General features: G+C 40.4%; 1 protein-coding gene across 4 annotated transcripts in view; it reads left to right on the top strand.

The window, feature by feature from the left end:
* Positions 1–14,225, top strand: part of PHKB (phosphorylase kinase regulatory subunit beta) — a 212,412-nt gene extending 198,187 nt beyond the window's left edge. For all 4 annotated transcript variants that reach the window (XM_075009104.1, XM_075009103.1, XM_075009105.1 and 1 more), the window contains 5 exons: positions 350–484; positions 5,374–5,503; positions 5,932–6,039; positions 6,963–7,103; positions 12,954–14,225. In XM_075009104.1, coding sequence (XP_074865205.1) covers positions 350–484; positions 5,374–5,503; positions 5,932–6,039; positions 6,963–7,103; positions 12,954–13,091 — 652 coding nt within the window. In that variant the 3' untranslated portion in view covers positions 13,092–14,225. The remainder of the gene's footprint in view (positions 1–349; positions 485–5,373; positions 5,504–5,931; positions 6,040–6,962; positions 7,104–12,953) is intronic.
* The last annotated feature ends 1,259 nt before the right edge of the window (positions 14,226–15,484 follow it).

Below are 15,484 nucleotides of genomic sequence, written 5' to 3'. Positions count from 1 at the left end.
TTTCAAAATCGGGGTCATTTTGAAAGGCCCCTGGCTACAATGGCACAGTGCATTTCGAAAGCGGCACTTTCGAAGCGTACGTGGCTGCAACTATGCTGATAAGGCGCTGAATATTCATGGCAGTGCCTCATTAGCATCGGCCAAAATCCCTTATTACTGTGTCCCATCCAAAAGGAGGGACTAGTGTAGCCACAGCCATGCAGTTAAACTCAGTCAAACTTGATCTTTTTCCAGCTGTCTGTGTGGCTAGGGTAAATATATGTTGTTAAAAAGTTCCGTCTCTGAGATTTCAAAAGGTATATGTGTCTGTAATAGTCTATGAATAAATATTTTCCTTCTTATATTTCAGATGGATTATTCATGCTATGAAATATGAATTAAAAATACGTGCAGGGGATATGCCACCCGTGGATTTATACCAGCTGTCACCTAGTGAAGTGAAGCAGCTTCTCTTGGATATTCTTCAGCCACAGCAGCAAGGGAGGTAATGAGATTTGTGTTTGCATCTCCGCTGCTATTCCTAATAGATTGATTGCATAATCTGTGTGTTTCTGAAATAATTGGTATGCCTCTTAAATCACCAGGTGTCTGCAATCAATAATGTTTCAGTCATGCATTATGCATACAGAAGTAGTGAAGACACACATTGATTTGTTTGTTCTTCTAGTTGTCTGCAACTTTTCTGATTTTCTTTTACATGTCTAAAAACCTTCCCTATTGCCCCACAATCCTTACGTGAAACTTTACAATAAAGTAATATCTGATACTGTAAACATCTGATGTGCGGGATTTCTCTTACCTGTCCTTCCACAAGGAGCCAAACATCATCCCAGGGCTGGTTACTTAAAGCGTGTGCACCAGACAAGGTTTATGTGCTATTCACTGACCGTGAAAATTAGATTACCTACACGAATTGGTGTGGTTAATAATTCATAACATTTAGTTTTCTGACTTCTCTGTCACCAGTGTCTGGTGATGCATGCGGTAGTGCTCGCCTAAAAATACTTGGCATTTTTAAATCAAACAGCTGTATGATTGAGCTGAGAGAAAAAGTATGAAATGAAATACCTGGTTCATAAGTAATTTTCTTCTATACTCTTTTTCAGTAATGTTAAAACAGCTGAGGAAAGCAGCAGTTTATCCTAACTGTTTAGACTGGTTTCCCAGGAAAGCCTTCTCAGTGTAGTATAGAAAATTTGAACACACTCCTGCTCCCTGGAAAAAAGATTTTCTCCTTCAAATAGAAGAGCCCAAAGGGTGCAGGAAAGACTTTTTTTTTCCAGTTAAAGAGAAGTATTTTAAACTAAGAGAGATTGCTGTAATAGAATGTAATATGCAGACTGAATTTACTACTTTATAACCATTATTACCCTTACTAACATAACCGGTATTACCAGTTTTGTTGCTAGTCTTTCAATAGTTGTCAATCTTAAAGTCCCAGGTCTGGGAGTCTGGTTTCTGGGTATGAATCTTAGCTTACTTTTTTTAAAAAACATAAGTTTGTTATCCTGCTATTTGCAGTTTGAAGATGTGATCCACTAAAGGTTCAAAAACTGGATGACAGAATCCAAAATTTATTATAATTTAAAATCGGATGATTAAGCTGGTCTCATAATTATCATGATTTTTCAGTGCTTCTAGCTGGTAATATTGTATTACACTAGTCTTGTAAACCCTTATGATTTTTGGTTAAGTTGACAGTAGAATCAAGTTTAGATATATTAATTTTTTTAAAACAATACATGCTAGAAAATATGGACATTTGGGATGAAGCACCTTCAAAATTTCAGTTTACCAACTTGAAAAAAATTGCAACTTTAAGATGCAAAAATGCTTTTGCAACTTAGTACACTTTTTGCACTGTTAGGCTGCATCTAAACTATGAGATAAATTCTAATTTATTTATATCAAATTTCTAATTCTAGAATTTATACATTTGAATTTGACCATCCTCGCTCCCCATGTGCTCCCCACAAATTGCGTCATTGCTGCCACACACAAATTGACTAATATTGACTGTTGTGGTAGTTCATTGTGGGAAGCTATCCTACAGTTCTCTCATCCCTGTAGCATTCTGGGTATAATAGCTGGTCTTAATGTCAACTTCCCACATTCCATTTTTTTCATTCCCCTCCCGATCCTTGAAAATATGCCGATCCCTGGAAATAATGCAGGGACCCTAAAAGTTAGAAGAAAGAGGATAGAAAAGTCTAGGAAAAAAAGAATTTTTGTTTTCCCTCCGCATTACATTGGCAACACAAGTGCAGCGACTGTGTTTCAATTGGCCATCCACTTGTCCCATGTCCCATCATTGCATCCATGTGATCCCTGAAAATAATGCAGGGACCCAGACTGTTTTTTAAAGTGAGAAGAAAGAGAATAGGAAAGTATAGAAAGAAAACAATATTTGGTTTCCCCCTTCATTTCGTTGGTATTGGAAAGGGTCATTGGCTTTCCGGTGCACTAGAAGGCTTCTGTGCTATGGTTGTGTTCCCAATTGGCCATCCCCTTGTCCCACGTCCCATCATTTCATGCATGTGATCCCTGAAAATAATGTAGGGGCCTGGACTGTATTTGAAAGCAGGAAGAAAAAGAGGTTAGAACAGTCTAGGAAGAAAGAATTTTTGGTTTCTCCCCCATATTATATTGCCCACATGGGTGCAACATCTGTGTTCTCAACTGGCGATCCACTGAGTATCTCACCTCCCATCATTGCATGCATGTGACCCATGAAAATAATGGAGGTGCCCAGACGGTTTTTTAAAGTGAGAAGGAGGAGGATAGGAAAGGATAGTAAGAGAGAATTTTTGGTTTCCTTGTTCATTATCTTGGTATTGGAAAGGGTCTGTGGCTTTCTGGTGCACTATAAGGCTTCTGTGCAATGACAGTGTTCTCAGCTGGCCATCCCTTGAATATCCCACCTCCCATCAGTGCATGTGACCCCTGCTAATAATGTATGGACCTGAACTATTTTATAAAGTGAGAAGAAAGATGATAGGAAAGTATAGGAAAAAAGAATTTTGGGTTTCCCATGCCATTGCATTGCCCACACAGATGCTACAACTGTGTTCTCAACTGGCCATCCACTGAGTGTCCCATCTCCCGTCCTTCCGTGTGTGTGATCCCAGAAAATATTGCAGGGGCCCAGACTGGTTTTTAAAGTGAGAAGAAACAGGATAGAAAAGTGCAGGAAAAAATAATTTTTGGTTTCCCCTTGGCATCAGCAAGCCCTGATATGGGTGAAGGAGGGGGAGGGTGCTGAGGGGGGGCCAGTTGAAGAGGTCCTTCCCTGCAGCAGCAGCCAAACTCGGAATTTGTTAGCTGCTGGGGGGGACTTTTCCCCAGTGGCAGCAAGCCCCTTAGCCGCCAGGGGAGACCTTTTCCCCAGCAGCAGCGTCAAGTCCTTTAAACACTTGGTGGAGGCTTTGCCCCAGTACAGGTGCTAAGGGGAGGAGGGGTTTCAGTGGAGGACCAGTTGAGGTGGTCCTTCCCCAATGGCAGCAAGCCCCTTAGCTGCTGGGGGAGACTTACCCACAGCAGCAGCAAAGCCTCCGGTATCTTCACCGTTGGGGGAGACTTCCTCACAGCAGCAACAAAGCCCATATCTTTCCTGCCCTTGAATCCCTAAACATGCATGGTAGCATTGTCAACACCAAACAGTAGGCACATCCTTTTATTGGATTGGGTTGGGGCTACCCATGTGATGTGGCTGAGCACATGAAAGACCCAGACTTTGTGGTGCCTGTGGGGGAGGAAAGGGGGTTCACAGAAAAATGTAAACCTCTGAGAAGTTTCTTCACATGTTATGCAGGCACAACCCCCCCAGCACAGCCTTATTGACACACAGTACTGCAGGGCATGGGCTGGCATCAGGCAGTGCAGTAAAAAATAGCAAGTGTACAGACAGAGCCGCAAGCTCCCTGCAGAGGCTGTTTGAATGGGTAGATGCATTCGGAGCACTAATAGCATAGAAAGAAGCCATTTCTCAGGCTGTCATACCAACATGAGACCATAGCTGAAGGCTTACTGCTACCGCTTGGAAATTCATGGTCTTCCTGTTACTGGAGATCAGCGCCCAGCATGGAGCACTGAGAGGGGCATTATAGGCTACATATGGGACACCTCTGGAGGCTAATACATTTGCTTTTAAGATGTGGCGCTTCCACACTGCCCTTTACCTGGACTTCAGAATTCAAGCTTGATGCTATACCTGTCAGGTAACTGCAATTTTTGTAATTTTGAGGTTAGAGCACCCAAAATCGAGCTAATGGTCTTTACAGTGAAGACAGTGATGTGGTAGAATCGAGCTAACCGAATTACATTCAAATTTGTCTCATAGCGTAGACACAGCCTTATTTGGAATTGCAGGATTCAATATGGAAGCTGTATTAGCACCATAAACGCATTACATACAGAAGCAGGGATAATAAAGAAAATATTTATACTGTAGTAGTACTAGCATGGCTCGTGGTTTCTTCTTTATGCAACATACATATTTTTGGTGCCTTGCATATGTGCCCCAAAAATTATGTCTCAGATAAATTAAATGGCAATTTGCTTTCCTTAAACATGTATATGTTTTCATGTATATGGTAAGTGTTCTGTCAAATTCTTCCAGTTAGTAGATTTACAGCACAGTTTAATTTGGCCTGTATACCGTTCAAATTTTGAGTCAAATCAATTTGTGTTGTTAGGTGGTTTAATAAGATGCTATTCAATGTTTAAGTATAATGTTCCATCTTAATCCTAGTTATTATCTTGCTTTTTGTTCTCTTTAGGGTCTGTTTTTATTTCTATATGAAATATTTATTAGGAAATGCAACACATAGGCTGTTTCTACACTAGCACCCCGCTTTCGAAAGGGGGATGCTAATGAAACACTTTGGAATATGCTAATGATGCACTGCAATGAGTATGCAGCGCCTCATGGCAGCTGCAGCACTTCGAAAGTGCTGCTATCGATCGTGTGTGGCTCATCTACACAGGGTCCTTTTCAAAAGGACCCCACACGTTTCGAAATCCCCTTATTCCTATTTTGTTTTAGGAATAAGGGGATTTCAAAGTGCGCGGGGTCCTTTCGAAAAGGACCCCGTGTAGATGAGCTGCGCACGATCGAAAGCGACGCTTTCAAATTGCCGTGGCTGCCATTATGCTACTGAGGCGCTGCGTATTCTTTGCAGTGTCTCATTAGCATATCCTGAAGTGTCTCATTAGCATCCTGCTTTCAAAAGGGGAGTGCTAGTATAAACATAGCCATACTGTATGTGCATCATTGGTGGGTATTTACTGTTATTGCTTACCCTAATGGCTTAATTAATCCTCAGAGAAAGCTTTGTTTTTTTTAGCCCTTCAGTTATGTTGTTTTGTCCACAGATGTTGGCTTAACAGACGTCAAATAGATGGTTCTCTGAATCGAACTCCCCCAGGTTTCTATGACAGGGTGTGGCAAATCTTGGAGAGAACCCCCAATGGTGTAATAGTAGCAGAAAAATATTTACCACAGGTAAAAAGAAGATATTAAAGATCTGCACATTGGTTTTAAAACGTTTGAATGCACTGCCATTGTATTTTTTACTCTTTTTATGGAACGTTTTCTACGGATAACAAAGGATTCCAAGTGCAAAATAACATATTGGACATAGGGTGCTGGAAGACTTTATATACAAGAATTCTGTAGCTTACCATTTCCTTGTAACCGCAATGAAAATGTCTTAATATTGGGTGTGGGATGAAAAATCTCAGAAAAAAATAAGAGTGCTGTTGTCATTGACTAGAAATTTGCTTCTCCTTTGATCTAATGGATCCAAGATTGTTCATGTTGGATAAATAATCCACAACAAATAATCCAGAGCCATTTCTGTTTAAAAAGTTTTTGATTGAAATCAGGTGGCTACAAATAATAAAATTTTATGTATATTATTTCTTTTTCAGCAACCAACACTGTCTGATATGACTATGTATGAGATGAATTTTTCCCTTCTTGTTGAAGACATGTTGCAAAATATTGACCAGCCTGAATACAGACAAATTATTGTAGAGGTCAGTACCATATGATTGACTGAACTTTTATATACATTATTTGTTTGTAACAATTTCATGAAAGAGTAACTGAACCCCATAAGGATTGAATTAACAGCTGTAGTTTACACATTACCAAAAAGCACTCAGAACTACTACAACAGCTTTTTGGGCAGACACTGGTTCAATAGATTTGTTTGTTTTTATTAAGCAGTTTCACATTAGTGTGCTTGGATAATGCATTTTAAGATGTTGGGGTCCTCACACAGCACCAGACAAAACAAACAATAACCATAGAATAAATAGTGCTGGGCCAACGGAGTGGCTGTGAGTGTAGGGGGCTGGACTCGAGGTCCCTTCTAGCTCTGTGAGATAATATATGTATCTCCATGTTTCACATACATGTGCTGAATTTACTCTTGTAGGTGAGAGGCATAGCTCAGTGGCTACAAGCATTGGCCTTGTAAACTGAGGTCTGTAAGCTCAGTCCTTGAGGGGGCTTTCCTAGGGTCTGGGTCAGGTTAGATTTAAAAAAAAAAATCTGTCAGGGATGGTGATAGGTCCTGCTGTGAATGCAGGAAACTGGATTTGATGACCTCTCAAGGCTGTTGTTTAATGTGTCTCATTCTTGTCCTTGCTTATAGCTGAGACTTATCTATTTTCAGGTGTTAGTTATGTACTGAGATTGCTATAATGAACTTTTGCCTGTTCCACCTACTTCATCAACTTTCAAACTTGTATTTCACATAAAATTCTGCTTTTTCAATTTAACAAAATTCAGAAATTACCTTTTTACACTGCTTTAATGACATTTCTTCAGATATCTCTCCATGGCTTGAATCAACCAAAACCTTGTGTGTAGAGTCTCATCTTTTACATAACCTTATTTTAAACTGACATAAAATTCATGGTGTTTGTTGTTGTTTTTTTTTTTCCTGTTCTAGTTGTTAATGGTTATATCTGTTATTTTGGAGAGAAATCCTGAATTAGAGTTTCAGGATAAAGTGGATTTGGACAAACTGGTGGAGGAAGCATTTCATTATTTTCAGAAAGATGAGACCAGGCTAAAGGGAACTGAAAAGCAAGTGAGTAAAATATTCAATTCATGTAAATTTACACCTCTCAATCAGACAAAATTTAGTAATCAGTATGAAATGTGTGAGGCTGAAACTAAAACAGACCTACAGAACATCCAAATGGAATCGATGAAGTTCAATTCTACTTATGTACTATATAATATGATAGGTTTCTGGATGGATCTTCTAGCACCTGTAAGCAGCAGAGATTTTTAAATACTTTTAAACTCAAAGCTACATGACCAGCCACAAAAATGCTTGACAAAAGTGTGTCCTGTCTTACTGAATGTTAGTACACAGACATTTATGGAAGGGAATGTGTGTGCTATATTGTAAATGTGGACTACAACTTCTGTACATATATAGAAGTTCAAAATAGTTATGCAATAAGAGAGAATAATGAAAAAAATTGAGTGGAAGTAGTGAATGGTAAAATGATTTTGTTATATCATATTAAAATGTATACAGTAATAAAGGTTGTATAGAAATTACATTCTGGGGTCTTGTTGCAATATCTTAAGTGAAAAACAATATCCGAGGGAAATACAGTCCCTTTCCTGCTCCAGGACCTGCTCCTGCCACATCCAGGCCTGAAATGACTTAGGTACAGCTGGAATAACCTGAGTAGTCTTAGAAAAAGTTGGTGTCTTCCAATGAAATGTTTTCTCTTTGATAGGACAACAAAGTAAGCTGTGATGGTATCTATATAGATACAGGGTCTGATCTTAAAAAACAGCCTGAAGTTAAAAGATCCTAAATCCATGCCTAGACACCTAAATAAGTGCCCAGATCTTCAGAATGCTGAGTACTCAGCAACTTCCACTGACCTCAACAAGAATGTTAACACAAATTCGGTTTTGCAAGTAAAGTGTCTACCCATTGGTTACTGATTCTAGTAGTGGTGGCCGTAATCTCTTGAGCTGTTTGTTCATCAGTAATTTAGTAAGCAGCACTGGTGTTTAATTAACCAGTAGTTACTAAATAGTTTCAGAGAAGATATTCCAAAATGATATAAAAGTGTTTCTTCTGTAAAGGCCTCTGTGTATTTCCACTTACAGAATTTAGTGTCTCTAGCACTGACCTGTAGAATTGAAGATGAAAGTTCTGTCTATTTGGAAAGGGGAGTAATATGCTCATTTTAGGATGAAACCATTGGCTCCATCTATATAAGATAGAGTAACCCTGGCCATCTCAATTCCTTCACCACCACTGTACAGAGCTACACTGAACTACCTCTCATGTGCATGAGTCAGTTCTTAGTTATTTACTTATCGTATAGTTGTTGAAGCTGCTTGTTAGTTAAGAAGATGCAAGTGTTCTGACTTGAAAAATTCTGTTCAGTATAAGAGCTGACCTGAAAAGAATACACTGTTTAAAACTACAGTAGACCCCCGAAGTATGTGAGGGTTGTGTTCTCGCAACCCCCACATAAGTGAAATTTCCCATGCAACTCGGAGGAGCCAGGAAACTGATAAGGTGTTAGCCGGTGGCCGGGTAATGTGCGGTGAGGTACCAACTATGCCCTTGTTATCATCCGAGTTTAAAACTGCGAGAGCAGGGAGCTCGTCGCTGCAAGCAGCCAAGACAGGCTGACGGATTCCCCTGCGTCCTAAGCAACCCAGTTTTTTACTGTTAGAGCAGGGAGCTGCTAGCACTTTCATCTACGGCCAGGCTGTGGTAACCAAACGGTTAAAGTTCTTTTTGTTGTGCTGGCTGTGTTGCAGTGACAAAAGGGTTAACAGCAGTCAGGCTTAGATCTTAACTGGTTATAAGTTTATTAAGCTACAGTTATAAGCGTGTGGTTACAAAAGGCTATTGTCTACTTCTTATATGCTAGCAAAGTACAGGTGTTAACAGGTTACGTTACAATCCAATACAAAGATATCTGTTACCATCTAACACAATGATATCTTGATACAACGACATCTAGTTACAGAGCTCTAATTCTTTAGCTGTGCACAAAAAGAAAGGAGACCTAGCATGGGTATATCTTACCCTCTCTGCGTCTCTCGATACCAGCGTAGACAAGCCGGATCGGTCACTCAGTTCCGCGGAAAGACGAATACGAGGTTGGGCGTCCCCAGTTGTGGACCTCGGGAGGCAATCACCTGACCCGACCAGCAGATAGTTGGTGGAATGCACTCAAAGTTAGAGTTCTGCTGGGCCCACCTTTCATACCCCCTTTAGGTTACGTATTCTCTTTCTTATCTATGGTGCCAGGTCGTACTGGTCTGTCTTTTGTGATGCCAGTTTGTTACAAGGGCATTTCTTACTTAATTTGCACTTGTAAGACAGGAGATAAGCAATTTGAGAGTACAGGACATTCTTTTTGTGTGGGTGGGGACTTCCTCTTCTGGGATGGTATGTGTGTGTGCATCAAATCCATCAATGCCAGCTGGGGTGATTTCCTGAGGTCCCCACCCTTCTTGTTGACAGTTTGGCCTGTTAGCCTTTTATCTGTACTTTCTGCTTCTCAGGGTCACGATGAGCTAGCACATCTGGGCCTCAATGAGGGCATCAAAGACTGTGCTGTCAGCAGCTGTTTCCGTGCCCTGTGTGCTCCTCAGTGGGGGGTGGGCAGCGAGCAAGCTGGCTTGTAAGGGAGAGACTTTGTCTGGCTACATGAGGGCACCAGCCCTGGTCAGTTTCCTGGATCCAGCAAGTGGAGGGGAGCTCAGGACCAGGCAGCAGCCTGGCTCCCAGCTCCCCTGTGGTTGCAGGAGTTGGGAAACTGACCAGTGTACTTAGCACTGGTTAGTTTCCTTGCTCTCAGAGTGGCGGGAAGCTGGGAACTAGGCAGCAGCCTGGCTCCCGGCTCCCCTCCACTGGTGGGAGCCAGGACACTGACCTGTGGTGACATGCTGGTCAGTTTCCTGGTTCTTGCAAGCCCAGGGGAGCCAGGAGCCAGACTGCCACCTGGTTCCCAGCTCCCTGCCACTCTGGGAGTCAGATGCAGCTTCTCCCCAGCTTCCCCAAGCTGGGGAGAATCTGCGCTGCTGTGGCTGCTCACCCAGCTTCCTCCAACTGGGGGAAGCCAGATGGGCAGGTACACGCGGCGGTGCACCTTCTCCCCCTGAAGCTGGGCAGAAGCTGCGCTTACACAGCTGTCTGTGTCCCAGCTTCACCTACCTAGGGGGAGCTGGGGGATGGAGCAGGGAGCTGGCGGAGCAGGGAGCTGGCAGAGCAGCTGCACACCCCAGCCCCTGGGAGCCCCACAATTTTGACTTGCACTTAACTTGTGTTAATGCAAGTTAAGTGCAGGTTGAAATCGCGCATATTGGGGGTTTACTGTACTCCCCTGATTTTCTTTAAAAATTGGTTATGTTATTACATACCATTACATATTAGCTATAAATGTAATCCAGTTGTCAAACCAAGGCTATGTCTAGATTGCCAAGAACTGTTGGCACATAGCATTTGCATATCTCTTGCTGACAGTTTTGTTGGTGGAACGAGGAAGACAGGGATATTGGTGAAACACTCCTGATGTGGCAAACATCTGCTGGGAGACCTCCGGTCTCCTGACAGAAGCCTGCAGTCTAGACATAGTCCAACTTGTTTAGAATTCAGCATAAGAATGGCCATTTTGGATCAGACCAAAGGTCCGTCTAGTACAGCATCTTGTGTTCTGATAGTGGCCAATTCCCAGGCAGTTCAGAAGAAGTGATCAGAACAGGTAATTGCCAAGTGATCATCAGCTTCTGGTAAACAAAGGCTAGGCACACCACCTTTAAAATCTTAACTGGCATCTCAGTAAAGTTCATAAATTGTTCCAGTTCCTGCTTCAGAAAATCTAATAGATTATGTGATGCCAGTGAGAAAGCTGTAAGAAGCAGCTTATTGGTAAACAGCCTTTTCATTGAATTAAAAAGTTTACTGAGCATTGTTTTATATGTTGGCCAGAGAACCAGTACCTCTGGGTTTAAAGATGCACTATGTAGGAGTCTATGTAACTTGTCAGAGACATGTCTCGATTGCATGAAGTCTTGATCACACAATTCACTAGGCACCACTAATTGGGTATGGCACAGTGATCCAGTGCTTTGCTTAGTAGGGTGGTACTACTGTTGTTTTTTCCTAGAACAACTTGTCCTCCATTGTCTGTGGTGGGAGTGGGGGCAAATTTGCTAATCTCCCATACACAGGAATGCACAGAGATCCTTAAAGAAGTAAGAATGGTTACTTACTAATCATTCTTAAAGCGCTATCTCTGTATTCATCCTATCACCTTTCCCTCTGCCTCAAGATTCTGCAGGCTACAGCAAAAGAACTGAGATGGTCCAGTGAGGAGTGGGTTCCTCCTGATATAGAGGGAGCCAGTGATGTCATCCTAGCAGGAGAGCACTACAGTATCTCACAATGGGAAGTGATTTGTTATATCATTCCACAGCTCAAGACTAGAGTTGCCAAATCCCTAAATTTCAGATGCATGCAAGCAAGTCTCAGATAACTGATGAACTGTTTTCCCACCCATGAAAATGTTGAAGATTTTAAAAATGTTCATGTTCCACAGCACAATAAACACTTCAATGACATGACACCCACCCCAGGTTCTCTAATAGCCTATAGCCTAGGACATTCACCCAAGTGAGAGACCCAAAATCAAATGTTCACATCCCACATCCTGAGTTCCTGCCCTAGACACCAGGCTGGTAGCTAGGCTAGGGTGAGTATCTCTTTCAGACTAAAAATATGCTTGGTTAAAAAGATTCCAGTGTTGATGAATTGACATTTCCCAATGAGAAGCCCTTCTGTTTTTATTAAAAAAAAAAAAAAAAATCTGGCCAGCTCTTCTTCTTACTACTATTACGATCCCTATTACTATCTTGCACAAGATGCTTTTCACAGCGTTAGGGTGACTTTCATGCATTCCCAACACATACACTCAAAACACAAGAAATCTTTAGTTCAGTTTTTTTTTCCCCCCTGCACAAACACTGGCCTTAATTCAGCAAAGTAATTAGAACTTGCCTAACTGCTAGATCAAGACCTTTAAACATCGCATCTTCCTTCATGTATAATCCTCCTAGATAAAACCTGGTTTACACCAAAACAAAGGTCAAGTGTGTGAACAATCCCTTGAGTTTTGTAGTTATGCTGAACAAACCTCCAGTTTAGGCAAAGCCAAGTTAACAGAAGCCTTCTGTCAACCTAGCTGCCATCAATCTGGTTGGTAGTGTTCCTGGAGTGATGGGAATACCTCTTCTATCTCTGAAGGCTGTGTCTGCATTGAGGGATGACACTGGCATAGCTACTGTGTAGCTGTAGTACTATAACCTCAGCTGTATAAACAAGATCTAAATATGAGTGAAAAGTCAAATTTCTCATAGCATCCCTAGCTGAGCTTTTAAAATACATGGAGTCTTTTATATGATACTAGTCTAGAGTGAAAATATTTGTTTTTTCTTATTAGGTTAATGGAATAAGTCCCACACTTTATCTGAATTTTAAACACAAACTTAGTCATTCAATTGAAACCAGCCCCACCATGATGTTGGAAGAGAGATTACTTTGCAAATATGTTTTGCAAACAGTGAGGACAAAAATATGTAATATGTTCTTTCACAAAACTATGCCCCAGTGTACACGCACTAAGCTTTCTAAAAGTCTTCAAGCAATTGAACACCTTTATATGTAAGTGCATTATTTAGAAAAAAATCTTAGATATTAAAATTTCTCTTTGACAACTAATTGAACAAATGTGTATTATACAAAATGACTGACAATGTTGTTAATGGGAATTGCACTTTTCACTTATAAAATGGCTTCAGTTAATTTACTCTTCACTACTGCTTAAACTTAATTCTTCTGAACCCACTCTTTGATTAAAAAATACATTTTTTGTGTTTGTTTTTATAGGATGGCATGACTTCATTTTACAACACTCCCCCAATGGGAAAAAGAGGAACATGCAGTTATTTGACTAAAGCTGTGATGAATTTATTGTTGGAAGGGGAAGTGAAGTCAAGCAGTGATGATCCTTGTACTATTAGCTGAAGTTCAGAAAGAAATATAGGAACTATTGCTTATTTAAGTTTTAGTGTAGTTTTGCATGTGATGTTTAACTCCTACTTTGAAGAGCAGCCATGGACAGTACTATAAATCTTCATCATGCTTCACTGTGATAAGCAGAACTGCTCAGGGTAGTAAATGCCACAAGTGATTATTTGGCAGTAAAAATAAATCTACTTAATCAAGAAAAAAATCTCAACAGCAATCAGCAATCTTCACCTAAATGTCAGAACAGTGTGCTGACTGAAAATTATGCATGAAGCATCATATATGTAGTTCATGTTAAATGAGCTTTAGGACATCTAAATAAAGTTGGCTGGGCCTGTATTTTTGGTTATGCAACTGTTTAAAGGCAAATAATTCACTTAGATATTTATGTAATTACAAACTTACAGTTTGTGCAAGATTTATTACCTCGTTCTTCCATTTGTACCGTAACTCACTATAAAATGTTTATTCTAAATGCTGAGTGAAATAAAGTCAGAATTTTTAAAAAACAGAGTACAATTGATCTAGTGGTCAGCACACGAAATAGATTATGAAACTTAACGTAAAAGATAGAGCTGTTTGATACTTGTAATCTTAGTCAAAATGGACATAAAAAACTGCACAAAATATTCTCTTCACAATTCAATTTAATTGGTATAGTGGTATGGAGAATTGTTTAGGGTTTTAATGGCTTAGTTATAACCTGGTTACAGATTGAAATGTGCCAGAAAAAATACAAAATATGTAGAATTGCTTTTTATATTTTCAAAAAATTTAATTGCAACCAGCCACTTGTTCAAAAATTTGTATGGGATTTCTAAATTAATTGTGGAAACATTAGTAAATATGGACTGGAATTTTTTAAAAAAGTATTAATTGAAATTAATATTGGGAATATAATTGGAGAGAGGGTTTCTTTAAATATAAGCATTTGACAAGTTATTGATTGATTTGTCTCTATGCCTGAAGATTACTGTAGAATCTACAGACTCTAGATAACAAAGCTTGAATACTTTTGAAGATAATACTGCAATAGCATATATCATCAGAACAGCCATTGTGATTGAACAAATTTTGTTTAACTGATAGATTTTTGTATAGCATTGGTAAAGTTAATAAATGGTGTTCCACAACAAATACGTTTACAATATATCGATATTCTTTAAATCTATATTGAATACATTGTCATAAAATATAGCCACATATATATAGTGAACAGATGTGAAAGTGATGAAACAATGATCAATTAAGTTTAAGAACCTATACAGAAATGAATTTAGGATAGATGTTCTTTAATGATGATCATGGGCCTACAGTAATCTACATAGTTTTTGTTGGACTTCTGTGGTGCAACCAGAATGTTGCAACCATCAGTCCCTGAGCATCACAAGGCCAGTGGCTTCCAAGCAAGAAACTGGGGCAGTTGCATCCACCAAAGCCTAGAGGAGCACCTTTGCCACTAAGCACCACTAAGCATCATCTATGAAGGCTTGAAACTTAGCCTGGTCATCTGTAGAGAGTTTGTCCTTGAACTCTGCTAGCTTGTTGTATGTGTTAAAATCATACTTGGCTAGTAGATTCTGAAAGTCCATGATACAGACCTGTAAGTCCATTGAAGAGAAGGCCTTTCTGCACTGAAGGGCCACTCACTTGAAGGACTCTTCAGGTGTGACAGAATTCGGTGGTTGTTTTTAAGCCCTTTGTGTGACCACGTGGACAGCCAATGAACTGGGGGCCGGATGCATGAATGAAAAATCAGCCCCTTTAGTCAGCACTGAATAACATCTCTTGGACTCTCCTTGCAGTGGGGGTACATAAGTCTGGCATGATCTGCACTGTTCAGGCCAATTCCAAGATAGCCTTGCTTATCAGGAGACCGACTCTGAAGAGTACCTGTGACTGGAAAATGCCCTGGAGATGATTATGGGAGTCCTGAGCTCCTTCCAATGAAATCTGCAGATCTGCAGTCACCTCCTGTAGCAGTTCCTGACACTGCCAGGGATCATCGGGGGAAAGAGTGTGAGAAATAATTGCCTGACTGGGGATGAGGAAGTCTGTTCTGGAAGTACCAACACTATGACTTCAGAGAACAAGAACACTTAAATCTCCTTGGACACTGAGTAACAGATTTAAAAGTAGCAGTCCTACAACAAAAAAACTTCAAAAACAGACTCTGCAGAGCTACAAATCATTTGCAAGTTTGACACCATCAGTCCAGGATTGAACAGAGACTGGGAGTGGCTGGCCAACTATAAAAGCAGTTTTTCCTTTTGGTGTTCACACCTCCACCTCAGCTGATGGAAGAGGGCCGCATCCTCCCTGATTGAACTGGCCTCATCAACTCTAGCCTTTCTTTTGATTGGCATTCCCTTCTTTTCATGAGCCTGTAT

Source organism: Carettochelys insculpta, chromosome 14 (assembly GCF_033958435.1).
Source record: "Carettochelys insculpta isolate YL-2023 chromosome 14, ASM3395843v1, whole genome shotgun sequence".
Lineage (NCBI taxonomy): Eukaryota > Metazoa > Chordata > Testudines > Carettochelyidae > Carettochelys > Carettochelys insculpta.
The sequence above is the reverse complement of the archived record's forward strand: the minus strand, read 5'-3'. Positions and strand labels throughout refer to the sequence as shown.